At 46.6% G+C, this 20498-nt stretch overlaps 1 protein-coding gene across 1 annotated transcript in view; it reads right to left on the bottom strand.

The window, feature by feature from the left end:
• The window catches only part of prex2 (phosphatidylinositol-3,4,5-trisphosphate-dependent Rac exchange factor 2), a 221707-nt gene that overhangs the window by 131579 nt on the left and 69630 nt on the right, over positions 1 to 20498 (bottom strand). The window contains 5 exon segments of the mRNA XM_064941020.1: positions 1884 to 1957; positions 4410 to 4484; positions 12484 to 12533; positions 12673 to 12776; positions 18914 to 19014. Of these exon segments, the coding sequence (XP_064797092.1) occupies positions 1884 to 1957; positions 4410 to 4484; positions 12484 to 12533; positions 12673 to 12776; positions 18914 to 19014 (404 nt within the window).

The raw sequence follows: 20498 nt of genomic DNA, 5'->3' as shown, positions 1-20498 counted from the left end.
AGACAAGTCTGGTTCATCCATGGGAGCAATATCCAAATGCCTGAAGGTACCACATTCATCTGTACAAACAATAGTACGCAAGTATAAACACCATGGGACCACGCAGCCATCATACCGCTCAGGAAGGAGACGCGTTCTGTCTCCTAGAGATGAACGTACTTTGGTGCGAAAAGTGCAAACCAAACCCAGAACAACAGCAAAGGACCTTGTGAAGATGCTGGAGGAAACAGGTACAAAAGTATCTATATCCACAGTAAAACAAGTCCTATATCGACATAACCTGAAAGCCGCCCAGCAAGGAAGAAGCCACCGCCACAAAACCGCCATAAAAATGCCAGACTACGGTTTGCAACTGCACAAGGGGACAAAGATCGTACTTTTTGGAGAAATGTCCTGTGGTCTGATGAAACAAAAATAGAACTGTTTGGCCATAATAACCATTGTTATGTTTGGAGGAGAAAGGGGAGGCTTGCAAGCCGAAGAACACCATCCCAACCGTGAAGCACGGGGGTGGCAGCATCATGTTGTGGGGGTGCTTTGCTGCAGGAAGGACTGGTGCACTTCACAAAATAGATGGCATCTTGAGAGAGGAAAATGATGTGGATATATTGAAGCAACATCTCAAGACATCAGTCAGGAAGTTAAAGTTTGGTTGCAATTGGGTCTTCAAATGGACAATGACCCCAAGCATACTTCCAAAGTTGTGGCAAATTGATGTCAGAAGGTGAATTCACCAATTTGTAAGTCGCTCTGGATAAGAGCGTCTGCTAAATGACTTAAATGTAAATGTAAAATGCCTTAAAGACAACAAAGTTGAGGTATTGGAGTGGCCATCACAAAGCCCTGACCTCAATCCCATAGAACATTTGGGGGCAGAACTGAAAAAGCGTGTGCGAGCAAGGAGGCCTATAAACCTGACTCAGTTACACCAGCTCTGTCAGGGGGAATGGGCCAAAATTCACCCAACTTATTGTGGGAAGCTTGTGGAAGGCTACCCATAAAGTTTGACCGAAGTTAAACAATTTAAAGGCAATGCTACAAAATACTAATTGAGTGTATGTAAACCTCTGACCCACTGGGAATGTGATGAAAGAAATAAAAGCATAAATAAATCATTCTCTACTATTATTGACATTTTACATTCTTAAAATAAAGTGGTGATCCTAACTGACCTAAAACAGGGAATTTTTACTTGAATTAAATGTCAGGAATTGTGAAAAATTGATTTTAAATGTATTTGGCTAAGGTGTATGTAAACTTCCGACTTCAACTGTACACACACACACACACACACACACACACGCACACACACACACATTTATTTTCTTCTTCATTACCCTCATGATGTAACTAACTGCTTCAAACTACAATTCAGTTTGGCTTCATATTGAGCCAAATTGTATGTAACAGTCATAACAACTAAAACCATCAAACTTCACTTTCTTTAATTTCTCCTCCCTGCCTCTCCCTCCGTCTCTGTGTAATTTCACCATTCGTGCCGATAAGTTATTTGGCCTGTTAAGTGACCATTATAATGATCGACATTATATCTGATCCCGCCAGAGACAGGGGGAAATGTTGAGGAAACTTGTTTTCTGTCGTTCTGTCTCTCGAGGGGATATTCACTATTTCAAGGTCGAGGGTCTGGGTTTAGAACTTGTGTTGCCATGGAGACCAGTTGACCCAAGTCCTTTCTGAGCTCCATCTTTACTCTCCATCTCACTCTCGAAATTTAAGAGTGTGTGTGTGTCCAGGACCAAGGTTCAGAGTCCTTGTTCTAAACACTGTGGTGTTACATAGATGACGTGTATGTCGATGAAGTGAAGAAATCTGTCTGTCTGCCCGTCTGTCTGTCTGCCCGTCTGTTTGTCTGTCTTTCGTACCGTGGTGCATGAAGCCATTGTCACACAGCTCCTTCCCCAAGATCAACGACTCCTCCCTCGTCCTGCAGTCCCCTAGAAAAGAGAGAGCGAGAAAGAGAGGGAGAATGGGGGGGGATAGTGAGTGGAGAGAGAGAGAGCGAGAGAAAGAGAGAGAGAATAGGGGGGATAGTGAGTGGAGAGAGAGAGAGAGAGAAAGAGAGAATGGGGGATAGTGAGTGGGAGAGAGAGCGAGAAAGAGAGAGAGAATGGGGGGATAGTGAGTGGAGAGAGAGAGAGCGAGAGAAAGAGAGAGAGAATAGGGGGGATAGTGAGTGGAGAGAGAGAGAGCGAGAAAGAGAGAGAATGGGGGATAGTGAGTGGAGAGAGAGAGCGAGAGAAAGAGAGAGAGAATAGGGGGATAGTGAGTGGAGAGAGAGCGAGAAAGAGAGAGAGAATGGGGGGGGATAGTGAGTGGAGAGAGAGAGCGAGAGAGAGAGAGAGAGAGAGAAAGAGAGAGAGAATGGGGGGGATAGTGAGTGGAGAGAGAGAGAGAGAGAGAGAGAGCGAGAGAGAGGGAATGGGGGATAGTGAGTGGAGAGAGAGAGAGAGAGAGAATGGGGGGATAGTGAGTGGAGAGAGTGAGAGCGAGAAAGAGAGAGAGAATAGGTGGGATAGTGAGTGGAGAGAGAGAGAGCGAGAAAGAGAGAGATGGGGGGGGATAGTGAGTGGAGAGAGAGAGAGCGAGGAGAGAGAGAGAGAGAGAATGGGGGATAGTGAGTGGAGAAAGAGAGCGAGAAAGAGAGAGAGAATGGGGGGTAGTGAGTGGAGAGAGAGAGAGAGAGAGAGAGAGAGAGAATGGGGGGATAGTGAGTGGAGAGAGAGAGCGAGAGAAAGAGAGAGAATGGGGGATAGTGAGTGAGAGAGAGAGCGTGAGAGAGGGAATGGGGGGGATAGTGAGTGGAAAGAGCGAGAGTGGGAAAGTGAGAGAGAATGGGGGATAGTGAGTGGAGAGAGAGCGAGAAAGAGAGACAGAATGGGGGGATAGTGAGTGGAGAGAGAGAGAGCGAGAGAGAGAGAGAGAGAATGGGGGGATAGTGAGTGGAGAGAGAGAGCGAGCGAGAGAGAATGGGGGGGATAGTGAGTGGAGAGAGAGAGCGAGAGAGAGAGAAGAGAGAATGGGGGGATAGTGAGTGGAGAGAGAGAGAGTGAGAGAGAGAGAATGGGTGGGATAGTGAGTGGAGAGAGAGAGAGCGAGAGAGAGAGAGAGGAGAGAATGGGGGATAGTGAGTGGAGAGAGAGAGAGAGCGAGAGAGAGAGAGAATGGGGGGGGATAGTGAGTGGAGAGAGAGAGAGCGAGCGAGCGAGAGAGAATGGGGGATAGTGAGTGAGAGAGAGAGGGGAGAGAGGGAGAGCGAGAGAGAGAGAGAGAGAATGGGGGGGATAGTGAGTGGAGAGAGAGAGGGGGAGAGAGGGAGAGCGAGAGATAGAGAGAATGGGGGATAGTGAGTGGAGAGAGAGAGAGGGGAGAGAGGGAGAGCAACAGAGAGAGAGAATGGGGGTTAGTGAGTAAAGAGAGAGAGAGGGGAGTGAGGGAGAGCGAGAGAGAGAGAGAGAATGGGGGTTAGTGAGTGGAGAGAGAGAGAGGGGGAGAGGGGAGAGCGAGAGAGAATGGGGGGATTGTGAGTGGAGAGAGAGAGAGGGGAGAGAGGGAGAGCGAGAGAGAGAGAGAGAGAATGGGGGGGGGATAGTGAGTGGAGAGGGGGAGAGAGGGAGAGCGAGAGAGAGAGAGAATGGGGGGATAGTGAGTGAGAGAGAGAGAGGGGAGAGAGGGAGAGCGAGAGAGAGAGAGAGAGAATGGGGGATAGTGAGTGGAGAGAGGGAGAGGGGAGAGAGAGAGGGGAGAGAGGGATAGCATGTTTAAAGAACGGTCAAAGTGTCACACACACCGTCCCTTTGTTCTTCTGTCCAACAGGCCTGCAGGCAGGCCACAACACACTAATTTCTCCAAACACACACACACACACAGACACACACAGACACACACAGACACACACACACAGGACAGTTCCAGTTTTGAGTTGGTTCCATTGTAAAGCATTTACCCGTCAGTCAGTATCCTGTATGAGACTATCAATCTGTGGAGCTCAAAGCTCCATGTCAGGGCCAATAGAGATCAGTCATATAGTCACAATGATGTTCCCACTCCGTCTGGCTTCCCCGAGTTCCTCCGTGGAACGGCAACCCGCACACACACACACACTAGAAGACTCCGAGGCCTGTTTTGTGGTTAGTTGTCTCAGTCTGCGACCTCTGACCGGCCTGTTGACAAAACACACATTTCCCTGTTCCCTTTCTTCCTCTGTTTCATCTTTCAATGTATTCCAGGGGAGGGGGGGGGGGTCCAAATATACATACATGTACATGCCAATAGAGACCATTCAGAATAACATGTGAAGGAGGGTTAGGGTTAGGGAGAGAAAGGAGGAAAGATGTAGGGTTAGGGGTCAGGGGTCAGGAAAAGAAAGGAGGTGAGATGTAGGTTTTACCTGTGCTATGAGCCAGTCTATCAACTTGTTGGCCATCACCACCGACTTGTACGTTCTCAGGTGGTAGTCCTTGTCCCTGGGTGGACCGAAAAACATAGACCAGTTAGAATACGACACAGGCATAGAACATAGAACGGTTCTAATCCGACTTAGGACAGACTAAAGAACAGTTCTAACAGTCCACGTCACAGAATCCCCTTCAACTTGACATTTGAACAGTGAAAGTAACAAGAACAAATGATCGTACGCCACTGAGTTCTGTCAACTCTGAGCATCAAATGTAAATGTATTAGAGCCCCCAACTGGATATGACTGTGGGAGACCCCAGAACACTAATGTTATCCATTCATTCAGTACTGGTCAAGTACTTTGGTCAAGTACTTCATACTATCCACCAAAAGTAATGTCCGTCAGTAGAGACCCGAACAGGCTGTGGGTCTACAGGAGAGGGGAGAACATTTGTGTACTGTGTCTGAGTCCCAAATGGCGCCCTATTCCCTACATAGTGCACTACGCTTGACTCTATAAGGGAACAGGGTGATATTTGGGACTGTGTGTTATCACAGTGTTACCAATATGACTGACTCAGTCAGCTGACCCCTCCTCTGCCTACCAGACCAGGGAATGTCATTGTCACACACACCCATACTGTGACACACACCCATATTGTACACACACACACACACACACACACACACACACACACACACACACACACACACACACACAGACCAGGAAATGTGACTGAACCGCGTCGGTGGGTGATTTTCCCATGAACACAGGGATCTCCCTACGGACACACAAGGGCTTTGGCCAGGGCTGGAAAGTCCAGGACCACCACAACCATAGTGGGACATTCAACTGCATTACTGTGTTAGACACCGGGTCTGGACACTGATGAGGGCGGGGGTGGTGTGATGTATGGTATTTGTTAGTTAGGCACGTTGCTCTGCTGTTCCATGCCCAGAACTCCAGGAAAAGAGCCAGGGAGGCAGGACGCTGGCTGTTTTCCCCCTCAGAATTAGCGGGCCTGGGGGTACGGACGGACGGACGGGGGGGGTTAAGAGCAGGCTGTCAGAGTGAAAAACGAGGGGTAAAGACTGGGCCAGCGGGAAGCCATATGCCTGGCATGAGGAGGCAGAGCTGAACTGAAGAGCTAGTGGCTGAAAAGTGGTTAAGGTCAGAGAGGAGTTTCAGCTTGCCTCCTGCCCTCTGGACTACATTCCCTCTATATGGGAGGCAGCCCGGTCGCCTCTTAGGGTTAAGACACAATTCTCCGTCCTTTTCCAGAAGTGCACTTGCAAAGTCACTGTGATGGATTTAAAATGGCTGCAGTGAGTTTCCGGGGACTGTTACATGTGAGAAAGTGTTCAGGTGGGTGGAGAAATGCTACGCAGCCCATTGGAAAAGGCCGCATGTCCATATCGTACACCCACCCGGAACTCATTCTCATTTTTATGGACACCGCAAAGGGCTACTCTGAGTCGATATTCACGTCGCAAGAAGGAATTCCCCTCCACCACACCCACTAATTGGGGGAAACAAACAGTCTTTCCCATTGACCCTCGTTGTAAAAGAGCCAACTTTGGGCAATTGAGTAGGTGTTCTACCACTTCACACCAGTAGTGTATGTATATATTTACAAATATATATATATATATATGGGGGATTGGAAATGATGCAGACAATTACATTGATGGAAGCTACAATCTATCTGCAATATTAAAGCTGATCTATCCCCTAAAATAAATAATCATCATCATCATCATCATCATCATCATCATCAGGCCCAGTCCAGCAAGGCGAGACTGGCAGGCATACTGGCATACCTTTCATTATTTTACAATCCATAGGAATTGATCGGTTCAAACCACATCATTGTGTGTCCTGTCATTAGAGCCGGTAGAAGTGTAGGGCTCCGTCCCAAATGGCCCAAGTCAAAAGTAGTGCATTAGGTTGCCATTTGGAGCACAGGCACTGACTGCGGGGGTTGCATGTATCCCTACAGGAGAGAAGTGTAACACTAAAATGGCCCGAGGGACCCGGTTGTGGGGGCGGATTCACTGCTTTCTTGTGGGGAAAGCGGGGGCGTCACACACACACACACACACACACACACACACACGCTTCGTCAGCCAGGAAATTCCACCTAATTAGGTAGGGGCTGAACGCTCCAATTCGAGGCCTGGCATTCCAAGGGCCAGAGACCCATTGTGAAAGATACACACACGGCAGAGGCACTCATCACACACAGAGGCAGGAATGCATTGTGAGGGATACTCTCTCTCTCTCTCTCTCTCTCTCTGTCTCTCTCTCTCTCTCTCTGTCTCTCACTCTCTCACTCTCTCTGTCTCTCACTCTCTCTCTCTCTGTATCTCTCTCTCTCTCTCTCTCTCTCTCTCTCTCTCTCTCTCTCTCTCTCACAATCTTTCTCTCTCCCTCTCCGTCTGCCTCTCCCTCACAAAACTTTAGGTATATTTCTACCCTGTGTCAACAAAGCTAGATTGACAGGGTCATCCACCACTCTAGCTAGCTTAAGTTAATGTACAGTACACTATTCTGTGTACAACTTATTTAATGGCAGACACACAGCTGAGCCTACCAGCAGGACTTTCTGTACACTTCAACTCTACTCCTCCCCTTCTCCCCACCATGGTCTCCTCCTCTTCTCCCCACCATGGTCTCCTCCCCTACCCCCCACCATGGTCTCCTCCTCTTCTCCCCACCATGGTCTCCTCCTCTTCTCCCCACCATGGTCTCCTCCCCTTCTCCCCACCATGGTCTCCTCCTCTACCCCCCACCATGGTCTCCTCCCCTTCTCCCCACCATGGTCTCCTCCTCTTCTCCCCACCATGGTCTCCTCCTCTTCTCCCCACCATGGTCTCCTCCTCTTCTCGCCACCATGGTCTCCTCCTCTTCTCCCCACCATGGTCTCCTCCTCTACCCCCCACCATGGTCTCCTCCCCTTCTCCCCACCATGGTCTCCTCCTCTTCTCCCCACCATGGTCTCCTCCTCTTCTCCCCACCATGGTCTCCTCCTCTTCTCCCCACCATGGTCTCCTCCTCTTCTCGCCACCATGGTCTCCTCCTCTTCTCCCCACCATGGTCTCCTCCTATACCCCCACCATGGTCTCCTCCCCTTCTCCCCACCATGGTCTCCTCCTCTTCTCCCCACCATGGTCTCCTCCTCTTCTCCCCACCATGGTCCATGGTCTCCTCCTCTATCCCCCACCATGGTCTCCTCCTCTACCCCCCACCATGGTCTCCTCCTCTACCCCCCACCATGGTCTCCTCCTCTACCCCCCACCATGGTTTCCTCCTCTACCCCCCACCATGGTCTCCCCTCTATCCTCCTCTTCTCCCCGCCATGGTCTCCTCCTCTACCCCCCACCATGGTCTCCTCCTCTATCCTCCTCTTCTCCCCACCATGGTCTCCTCCTCTACCCCCCACCATGGTCTCCTCCTCTACCCCCACCATGGTCTCCTCCTCTATCCCCCACCATGGTCTCCTCCTCTATCCCCCACCATGGTCTCTTCCTCTCTCCTCCTCTACCCCCCACCATGGTCTCCTCCTCTATCCCCCACCATGGTCTCTTCCCTCTCCTCCTCTACCCCCCACCATGGTCTCCTCCTCTATCCCCCACCATGGTCTCCTCCTCTATCCCCCACCATGGTCTCTTCCTCTCTCCTCCTCTATCCCCCACCATGGTCTCCTCCTCTATCCCCCACCATGGTCTCCTCCTCTATCCTCCTCTACCCCCCACCATGGTCTCCTCCTCTATCCCCCACCATGGTCTCCTCCTCTCTCCTCCACCCCCTCTCCTCATCTCTCTCCTCTCCTCCTCTACCCCCTCTCCTCTACCCCCACCATGGTGTGGTTCCTGACAGTTGGTCATGGTGTAACATCCATTCAGCAGAGCTACAAAGACTGACACCCTGTCTGTATGGGCCATGGGGTGTGGGCATTGAAATGGAATGTATAGAAGTGACACAGTCCCTTAGGTGTGACCGATGCAACGTGTCTGTCTATATTGATCCTATGGCCTTTAGTGGGTCTGTAGTGTTTGGGCTGTGACCTACATAAACACAGAGAGGTGCTGTGGAAAGCAGACATCGATTTGGACGCTTTTAACATCCGATCTGAAACTGACCGTTCGACTCTCAAGCAATCGATCGCAATGTTTAATAAATGAAGCTGTTTTTAGGAGGTCGATATTGCTCCTATACGTGCCTGTGTGCCAAATGGCACCCTATTCCCCTTAATAGTGCACTACTTTTCACCAGGGTCCGTCAAGATCCGGTAAAAAGTAGTGCACTTTGCAGGGAATAGGGTTCTATTTGGGATGCGGACTGTGTCAACAGTGTCAACAGTGTCAGAGCTCAGGATATAAAAATATTTGGTGTCAAAGCCCATATCAGTCGACTCGTCTCTCATCCTCTGTAGGCGAGCTGGCAGACACATGCACCCTGGGTTCAACGCGTCCAGCTACGGAAATATTCATGCAACACGCCTTCTGAACAGGCTAAATTGAAAACAGGTGCGATCTGGGTAATCCTGGCACGCCCGCTTCCTTCGCCACAGTATACGAAGCGGACCGTTGCTCAACGGAACAGAGTGTCGATGGACAGTTGGGATGAAGAGCGTGTTAACTGACGCCACGTCCGCTTCCTTAGTGTTGTTTGTGTAACAATATAAGAGAACATCAGGGGACATTACTCTGTCATCCGGCCAGCATTGATGGAGTCATCAGCCCCTGTCTCTATAGTCTCACACCGTGGAATTATCACACATGACAACCTATTCCCTTTATAGTGCACTACTTTTGACCAGAGCCCTATTGAATAGGTTGCCATTTGGGATGATTGCATGGTGTTCTGGCTAATGTGTTACACCACAGAGGCAGTGTTTCTGTTATTGGATGTCTGTGTTGGACATGAAATGGCCTGAGGCGATGCTTTGATTGAACTCTAATGAGACTGTAGCTACAGGGGCTGATGACTCCATCAATACTGGATGGAAGAAACATTTCTCTAATAGGCACTGTGTTAATGCCTAAGTACTGTTAGAAGTGTGTGTAAAGTACTGTCCTGTAAGCACTAGCCCCTCTCCTCTCCTCTCTCCTCTACCCCCTCTCCCCTCCTCTCTCCTCTACCCCTCTCCTCTCTCCCTCTCCTCTCCTCTATCCTCTCCTCTCTCCTCTACCCCCTCTCCCCTCCTCTCTCCTCTACCCCCTCTCGTCTCTTCTCTCCTCTACCCCTCTCGCCTCCTCTCTCCTCTACCCCCTCTCCCTCTCCCTCTCTCCTCTACCCCTCTCCTCCTCTCCTCTCTCCTTTACCCCTCTCCTCTCCTCTCTCCTCTACCCCTCTCCTCTACTCCTCTCCTCTCCTCTACCCCTCTCGCCTCCTCTCTCCTCTACCCCTCTCCTCTCCTCTCTCCTCTACCCCTCTCCCCTCTACTCCTCTCCTCTACCCCTCTCGTCTCCTCTCTCTCCTCTACCCCCTCTCCCTCTCCTCTACCCCTCTCCTCTCCTCTACCCCCTCTCCTCTCTCCTCTGCCCCCTCGCTCTTCTCCTCTACCCCTCTCCACTCCCTCTCTCCTCTACCCTTCTCCTCTCTCCTCTACCCCTCTCCTCTCTCCTCTACTTCCTCCTCTCTCTCCTCTCTCCTCTACCCCTCTCCTCTCTCCTCTACCCCTCTCGTCTCCTCTATCCTCTACTCCTCTCCTCTCCTCTCTCCTCTACCCTTCTCCTCTCTCCTCTACCCCTCTCGTCTCCTCTCTCCTCTACCCCTCTCCTCTCTCCTCTACCCCTCTTGTCTCCTCTCCCTCTACCCTCCTCCTCTCTTCTCCCCACTCTCCTCTACCCTTCTTTCCTCTCCTCTACCCTCTCCTCTACACCTCTCCTCTCTCCCTCTCCTCTCTCCTCTACCCCTCTCTCTCTCCTCTCTCCTCCTCTCTCCTCTACCCCTCTCTCCTCTATCCTCTACCCCTCCCCCTCTCCTCTCTCCTCTACCCTCTCTCCTCTCTCCTCTACCCTCTCGTCTCTCCTCTCTCCTCTACCCTCTCTCCTCTACCCTCTCTCCTCTCCTCTACCCCTCTCCTCTCTCCTCTGCCCCCTCGCTCTCCTCTCCTCTACCCCCTCTCTCCACTCCTCTCTCCTCTACCCTTCTCCTCCTCTCCTCTACCCCTCTCTCTCCTCTACCCCTCTCGTCTCCTCTCTCCTCTACCCCTCTCCTCTCTCCTCTACCCCTCTCTACCCCTCTCCTCTATCCTCTACTCTCTCTCTCCTCTCTCCTCTACCCTTCTCCTCTCTCCTCTACCCCTCTCGTCCTCCTCTCCTCCTCTACCCCTCTCCCCTCTCTCCTCTACCCTCTCTCCTCTCTCCTCTACCCTCTCTCTTCTAACCTCTCTCCTCTACCCTCTCTCCTCTCTCCTCTACCCTCTCTCCTCTACTCCTCTCCTCTCTCCTCTCTCCTCTCTCCTCTACCCTCTCTCCTCTCTCCTCTCTCCTCTCTCCTCTACCCTCTCTCCTCCTCTATCCTCTACCCTCTCCTCTCCTCTCTCCTCTACCCTTCTCCTCTCTACCCCCTCTCCTCTCTCCTCTCCCCTCTACCCCTCTCCTCTCTCCTCTGCCCCCGCTCTTCTCCTCTACCCGTCTCTCCTCTCCTCTCTCCCTCTACCCTCTTCTCCTCTCTCCTCTACCCCTCTCCTCTCTCCTCTACCCCTCTCCTCTCTCCTCTACCCCTCTCCTCTCTCCTCTACCCCTCTACACCTCTCTCCTCTCTCCCTCTCCTCTACCCCTCTCCTCTCTCCTCTCTCCTCTCTCCTCTACCCCTCTCGTCTCCTCTATCCTCTACCCCTCTCCTCTCCTCTCTCCTCTACCCTTCTCCTCTCTCCTCTACCCCTCTCGTCTCCTCTCTCCTCTACCCCTCTCCTCTCTCCTCTGCCCCCTCGCTCTTCTCCTCTACCCCCTCTTCACTCCTCTCTCCTCTACCCTTCTCCTCTCTCCTCTACCCCTCTCCTCTCTCCTCTACCCCCTCTCTCCTCTCTCCTCTACCCCTCTCCTCTCTCCTCTACCCCTCTCTTCTCCTCCTCTACCCTCTCTTCTCCTTTCTCCTCTACCCCCTCTACTCTCCTTTCTCCTCTACCCTCTCCTCTCCTTTCTCCTCCATCCCCTCTCCTCTCCTTTCTCCTCTACCCCTCTCCTCTCTTCTCCTCCTCTACCCCCTCTCTTCTCCTTTCTCTATCCCCTCTCTTCTCCTCCTCTACCCCCTCTCTCTTCTCCTCCACTACCTCCTCTCCTCTCCTCCACTACCCCCTCTCCTCCCTCTCCTCTACCCCCTCTCCTCCTCTACCCCCTCTCTCTTCTCCTCCACTACCCCCTCTCCTCTCCTCCACTACCCCTCTCCCTCTACCCCTCTCCTCCTCTACCCCCTCTCCTCCTCTACCCCCTCCTCCTCTACCCCTCTCCTCTCCTCTCCTACTGTAGCTACAGGGGTGGATGGCTCCATCAGTATTGTATAGAGTCAGTAGTAGATCTAGTTCTAGGACTATCCCTAATACTGCCCCACTCCATAACCCTCCACATAAATTCCTTCCATCTCCCCTGCTCTCCTCTCTCTCAAACCTTGGCTCTCCCCTGCTCTCCTCTCTCTCTCAAACCTTGGCTCTCCCCTGCTCTCCTCTCTCTCAAACCTTGGCTCTCCCCTGCTCTCAAACCTTGGCTCTCCTCTCTCTCAAACCTTGTCTTTCCAAACAATGACATCATACTTTAGTTCATCATGTAATCCCTCTCATTTCTCCTTCTCTGTGGTGTTGGTGCTATTTAAAGTTCTGAGAACTGGGCGCTACGGTAACACTGGGCCGGCCCACCTGCCAGAGACGTGGAGAGACATGTGTAATGGACTGGAAGACGCAGTGGCCACCTGGCGTGGCCTAGTCTGCGTCTCCCAAATGGCACCCTATCCCCTACATTGTGCATGACTTCAGACCTTAACCCTATGGGCCTATGGGCCGAAAGTATTACATTATATAGGGGAAAGGCTGTCACTTGAGACACATCCCTACCGTACTGTACCTGATGACCGGAGTGAAGAGACTATGGAGCCTGCAGAAGAGTCTGACACCCTGTAGGGAGGGAGACACAGGAAGAGAGATATTTCATTAGAAGTATGATAACAGCTGAATGTTGCTACAGGTCTCCCGATACAACGGAGCAGATGAGTGTCTGTTCATCCGGACCCCCCAGAAGAGGAGAACTGGTTACCTTGGAGATGACGTCCTGCATGTCACTCCTGGGGTGGTAGGTCCCGTCGTCGTAGCGGAAACGGTACAGCACCGGCTCTGGCTTGAACTGGTGTTTGTCTGTGACTGAAGACACAATTCACAAGGTGAAATACATACGAAGCATATGATATCACGGTTGGTTGGAGCGTTGTAGTTCAACTTTTAAAAACGTTCAACTACTTATGCATACAAATCATAGTCAAGTTATTTTTTTTTTTTTTTTTGTGGGGGGGGGGGGGGGTGCTTTGGTAAATATAATAGGTTTTTATCACATTCAAACCATGCCTGAACCAGTTCAGTTGTACTAGTGTGTGAGAGAACATTCAAATTGTAAAGCAGAGGGGTTACAGATAACAGCTGCTGTGTTAAAAAGCATCTCCCTTTCACTATACTTTTCCAAGACCCTCCGAAAAGAAATCAGTTGGATCAGCATCTTGTACTGGTACTGTAGCATGTTCCATTACAGTTATTATGATAACCAATCCTGGATACTTATTCATTCGCGCGCGCGTGTGTGTGTGTGTGTGTGTGTGTGTGTGTGTGTGTGTGTGTGTGTGTGTGTGTGTGTGTTAGACAGAGAGCTATCAGGGGCTGGGAGTTAAGGGGGCTAGCCTCACCACCAGGGAGTAGAACTAACTAAAGTCTAAACCCCTGGACTCACTCGGCGTTAGGAAGCAATAAAGCAGTGGGAGTGATTTAGGACACCGCTTGGCCACAGGCCCAATTCTTTTCAGGAACAAATAAAACACGTACAGAGCCGTGGGGAAAGGTACCGTCTGTCTGTGTGTGTGTCTGTCTGTGTGTGTGTGTGTGTGTGTGTGTGTGTGCGTGCGTGCGTGCGTGTGTGTAGGGTGCAGTGTAAATGATGTAAGCAGGACCCCGGCCACAGCTCGACACACTAAATGCATCACACAGTCCTAATCCGCAGCCGCAGAGCAGCCATTTTAAACTATATTAAATAAACGGCATGGTGAGAAGAGATGGTTATATGTAAGCTGTTATCTAAACAGTCTGGTAGGAGAGAGAGAGTTTTAAATAAGACATCTGCTCTACACTGGTCTATGTAAATAAAAAACATACGGGTGAAATTACTGGTCTGAAAGGCTTCACTTGTTGAACCCAAAGCTATTTATCACACACACACACACACACACACACACACACACACACACACACACACACACACACACACACACACACACACACACACACACACACACACACAGATGGAGAGAGACAGCCTAGACACACAGACCGACACACAGGCAGACAGACAGACGGAGAGACACACACACAGAGAGACAGAGAGAGACTGACAGATGGAGAGACAGACAGGCAGCCTAGACACACAGACAGACAGACAGACAGACAGACAGACAGACAGACAGACAGACAGCCTAGACACACAGATGGAGAGACAGAGAGAGACACACACACACACAGAGAGACAGAGAGAGACTGACAGATGGAGAGACAGACAGGCAGCCTAGACACACAGACAGACAGACAGACAGACAGACAGACAGACAGCCTAGACACACAGATGGAGAGACAGAGAGAGACACACACACACAGAGAGACAGAGAGAGACACACAGATGGAGAGACAGAGAGAGACACACACACAGAGAGAGACAGAGAGAGACACACAGATGGAGAGACAGAGAGCGGTGGGCTGTGAAATGCTTAAAACACAGTACCCCACGATGCCTTTTTAAAACTATTCAACCTGGTTTTGGAGAGGGGCTGCTTCCCTGATATTTGGAACCGGAAGCTCATAACCCCCAATATATATATATATATATATATATATTTATAAAAAGTGACAAATTGGACCCTAATAACTAGAGAGGAATATGTGTCACCAGTAACATGGGGAACCGCTCTGCCGTTTCCTCTGACCCAAACACAGAACAGACCACATTACACACACTAATAAACCAGCATGTTCAACAGAAAAGCAGAGGGAAACTATTTGAATGTTTTGTTGATTTAAGGATGCTTTTGATTCCTTCTGGCATGATGGATTATATTACAAAACCCTCCAAAGTGGCATTGGGGGTAAAGTACATGACATCATAAAATCGATTTACTCAAACAGCACATGTGGTATTAAACTGAAAAATAACATTGTTTTTTTTTGCACAAGGGCAATGAGTGAGACAAGGGTGCAGTTTACAACGTAAAACACCAAATAATGCATGCAGAGCCGAATTAGGCCGATACCTGCTAATTATCAAAATCTATTCGATAAACTCCCATATCTATTGGGTAAAATACCACAGTGTGCGATCACAGCAGCAAGATTTGGGACCTGTTGCCACAAGAAAAGGTCAACAAGTGAAGAACAAACCCATTGTAAATACAACCCATGTCTATGTTGAACTATCTTCCCAATTGTACTTTAACTATTTGCACATAATATGACATTTGAAATGTCTTCATTATTTTGTAACTTTTGGGATAGTAATGTTTACTGTTTATTTAACTTTTGTTTATTATCTACTTCACTTGCTTCGGCAATGTTAACATATGTTTCTCATGCCAATAAAGCCCTTAAATTGAATGAGACATGCGAGAGACATACAGATGGAGAGAGAGAGAGAGAGAGAGAGAGAGAGACAGAGAGAGACAGAGAGAGATGGAGAGAGACGGAGAGAGAGAGAGGGAGAGATTGAGAGAGACAGAGAGAGATAGAGATAGAGAGAGAGAGGGAGAGCCAGAGAGAGAGAGAGAGAGAGAGAGAGAGAGAGATTTCCAAACCTTCCATAACAAAGGCATCTATTGGGTGAAATACCACAGTGTGCCATCACAGCAGCAATATTTGTGACCTGTTGCCACAAGGGCAACCAGTGAAGAACACCATTGTAAATACAACCCATATTTATGTTTATTTATTTTCACTTTACTATTTATACATCGTTACAACATGACATAATGACATTTGAAAAGTCATTTTTTTATTGTTTATTGTGTATTTCACTTGCTTTGGCAAACATATGTTTCCCATGCAAATATAGATAAATACACTGTAGGTATACTGTATAGATAAATACACTGTAGGTATACTGTATAGATAAATACACTGTAGGTATATGGTATACTGTATAGATAAATACACTGTAGGTATACTGTATAGATAAATACACTGTAGGTATACTGTATAGATAAATACAATGTAGGTATATGGTATACTGTATAGATAAACACACTGTAGGTATATGGTATACTGTATAGATAAACACACTGTAGGTATACGGTATACTGTATAGATAAACACACTGTAGGTATACGGTATACTGTATAGATAAATACACTGTAGGTATACGGTATACTGTATAGATAAACACACTGTAGGTATACGGTATACTGTATAGATAAATACACTGTAGGTATACGTTATACTGTATAGATAAATACACTGTAGGTATACGGTATACTGTATAGATAAATACACTGTAGGTATACTGTATAGATAAATACACTGTAGGTATATGGTATACTGTATAGATAAACACACTGTAGGTATACGGTATACTGTATAGATAAATACACTGTAGGTATACGGTATACTGTATAGATAAATACACTGTAGGTATACTGTATAGATAAATACACTGTAGGTATACTGTATAGATAAATACACTGTAGGTATACGGTATACTGTATAGATAAACACACTGTAGGTATACGGTTTACTGTATAGATAAATACACTGTAGGTATACGGTATACTGTATAGATAAATACACTGTAGGTATACGGTATACTGTATAGATAAATACACTGTAGGTATACGGTATACTGTAAAGATAAACAAACTGTAGGTATACGATATACTGTATAGATAAATACACTGTAGGTATACGGTATACTGTATAGATAAATACACTGTAGGTATACGGTATACTGTATAGATAAATACACTGTAGGTATACTGTATAAATAAATACACTGTAGGTATACGGTATAGATAAATACACTGTAGGTATACGGTATACTGTATAGATAAATACACTGTAGGTAACTGTATAGATAAATACACTGTAGGTATATGGTATACTGTATAGATAAATACACTGTAGGTATACGGTATACTGTATAGATAAATACACTGTAGGTATACTGTATAGATAAATACACTGTAGGTATACGGTATAGATAAATACACTGTAGGTATACGGTATACTGTAAAGATAAATACACTGTAGGTATACGGTATACTGTATAGATAAACACACTGTAGGTATATGGTATACTGTATAGATAAATACACTGTATGTATACGGTATACTGTATAGATAAACACACTGTAGGTATACGGTATACTGTATAGATAAATACACTGTAGGCATACGGTATACTGTATAGATAAATACACTGTGGGTATACGGTATACTGTATAGATAAATACACTGTAGGTAACTGTATAGATAAATACACTGTAGGTATACGGTATACTGTATAGATAAATACACTGTAGGTATACTGTATAGATAAATACACTGCAGGTATACTGTATAGATAAATACACTGTAGGTATATGGTATACTGTATAGATAAACACACTGTAGGTATACGGTATACTGTATAGATAAATACACTGTAGGTATACTGTATAGATAAATACACTGTAGGTATACTGTATAGATAAATACACTGTAGATATACGGTATACTGTATAGATAAATACACTGTAGGTATACGATATACTGTATAGATAAATACACTGTAGGTATACTGTATAGATAAATACACTGTAGGTATACGGTATACTGTATAGATAAATACACTGTAGGTATACGGTATACTGTATAGATAAATACACTGTAGGTATACTGTATAGATAAATACACTGTGGGTATACGGTATACTGTATAGATAAATACACTGTAGGTATACGGTATACTGTATAGATAAACACACTGTAGGTATACGGTATACTGTATAGATAAACACACTGTAGGTATATGGTATACTGTATAGATAAATACACTGTAGGTATACGGTATACTGTATAGATAAACACACTGTAGGTATACGGTATACTGTATAGATAAATACACTGTAGGTATACGGTATACTGTATAGATAAACACACTGTAGGTATATGGTATACTGTATAGATAAATACACTGTAGGTATACGGTATACTGTATAGATAAACACACTGTAGGTATACGGTATACTGTATAGATAAATACACTGTAGGCATACGGTATACTGTATAGATAAATACACTGTGGGTATACGGTATACTGTATAGATAAATACACTGTAGGTAACTGTATAGATAAATACACTGTAGGTATACGGTATACTGTATAGATAAATACACTGTAGGTATACTGTATAGATAAATACACTGCAGGTATACTGTATAGATAAATACACTGTAGGTATATGGTATACTGTATAGATAAACACACTGTAGGTATACGGTATACTGTATAGATAAATACACTGTAGGTATACTGTATAGATAAATACACTGTAGGTATACTGTATAGATAAATACACTGTAGATATACGGTATACTGTATAGATAAATACACTGTAGGTATACGATATACTGTATAGATAAATACACTGTAGGTATACTGTATAGATAAATACACTGTAGGTATACGGTATACTGTATAGATAAATACACTGTAGGTATACGGTATACTGTATAGATAAATACACTGTAGGTATACTGTATAGATAAATACACTGTGGGTATACGGTATACTGTATAGATAAATACACTGTAGGTATACGGTATACTGTATAGATAAACACACTGTAGGTATACGGTATACTGTATAGATAAATACACTGTAGGTATACGGTATACTGTATAGATAAATACACTGTAGGTATACGGTATACTGTATAGATAAATACACTGTAGGTATACTGTATAGATAAATACACTGTAGATATACTGTATAGATAAACACACTGTATGTTCCTGTTTCTGGGGATGATGAGAATCAGAACATTTAGGAAGGACTAGGGATAACAAGGTGTGAAAGACGTAAGTGTGATTGTTAGGCGTATGAGGAACATCGAGGTGAGGGAAGAGGAGGAAGAGGAAGATGTTTCAGGTTTAGATGTAGGTGGAAGAAACTTGTGGGGGTCAAATAAAATCACTGAAGGCCAAATTCGACCGGCGGGCCGCCAGTTGGAGAACCCTGGACTACATGACGATGAACATACAGTATAGTGGATCACTTACCATGGTGTATGATGCCATTCTCCAGTAGAGCCTGTCCCAGATGAACCCCCTCCTCTGGGTTATCAGTCTCCCCGATGTCCACCAGCCAGCTCACAAACTCACTGAGGGGACAGGAAATAACACAACGCCGTTAATGACACAACACTAATGTCCACCAGCCAGCTCATTATCTCACTGGGGGGACAGGAAATAACACAACGCCGTTAATGACACAACACTAATGTCCACCAGCCAGCTCATTATCTCACTGGGGGGACAGGAAATAACACAACGCCGTTAATGACACAACACTAATGTCCACCAGCCAGCTCATTATCTCACTGGGGGGACAGGAAATAACACAACGCCGTTAATGACACAACACTAATGTCCACCAGCCAGCTCATTATCTCACTGGGGGGACAGGAAATAACACAACGCCGTTAATGACACAACACTAATGTCCACCAGCCAGCTCATTATCTCACTGGGGGGACAGGAAATAACACATTGTCTATCATAAACTCACCGGGGACACACAAAAACAATTCAAACCCGTCAAACAATGGTCACTGTGGAGACTTAAAACATACAACACCAAAACACTAATTAAGAAGACTAAAAACACTGCTCATCAGCCGACCCAGGACACAAACTCACTGGGGACACACAAAACGACCATCATTCCATAGAAATGACAGGGACATGTTGGAAGACGAGCGGTAGCGAAGGCACCAGTCCAGCAAATGTAGCTTAATAGAGGAAGTAGCCAACGGTCCAACGGATGTCTCCACGGCAGAGAAGGAGCAGAATGCCTCCGATTACAGGGTCCCAGAGAGTGTTTTAACACCATAACAAACACCTTCTCAAAAGATCAAGTTTCTCCAAATGTTCCCCTATATAGACGTGACTATGGCATCAAACACAGGCAACACAATTACACCCTTTTCCATAAATAGTAGTGATGGGGGGATCGTTACATATCGCAATATTATTTTGAGATGATATTATATTGATATTTGAATATTAGTATCGTTTTAAAATATATATATTATACTACAGTAGGCTCAAAAGTACTATACTAGCATAGGGCTCAAAAGTAGTGCACTAAATAGGGAATCGCATGCCCTTTGGGCCACAGTCTTACTGCTGACCTGATTCTTATTTATTTTTGGGGTCTTTTCTGTTTGTTAAATCTCCTGGGAGGGTTTAGTTCATCTGTTTGTCTTGTCCAACTGTGCTCTTATTTGTTTTTGACAAACACACGACACCCATCAAATCTGTGAGTGTCTGGTGGCTTTCTGAGTAGAGCTGGTAAAAACAGAGATCATTTTGATGTTGATCATTTCGGACTAGGGAGGAAACAAACAGCAAGAGTAGAAATAAACACCATCCTAATCTAATTCTTTATGGCCTAAACAAGCTAAATATGACACTTCTGTATAATTCTGTAATCCTGAGGGAGAGAGCGAGAGAGACAGAGAGAAGGAGAGTAGAGAGAAAAAGATGGACAGAGAGAAAGAGGGCGACAGAGAGAGAAAGATATCAGATTCATCCTCAGCATTCCCTCCCTCTACAGAACCCCAACAACAAACATGCTCAGCTT

The sequence above is a fragment of the Oncorhynchus masou genome, chromosome 28 (assembly GCF_036934945.1).
Source record: "Oncorhynchus masou masou isolate Uvic2021 chromosome 28, UVic_Omas_1.1, whole genome shotgun sequence".
NCBI classification, from domain to species: Eukaryota; Metazoa; Chordata; class Actinopteri; order Salmoniformes; family Salmonidae; genus Oncorhynchus; species Oncorhynchus masou.
Note: the sequence above shows the minus strand (reverse complement) of the source record. Positions and strands in the feature narration are given on the sequence as shown.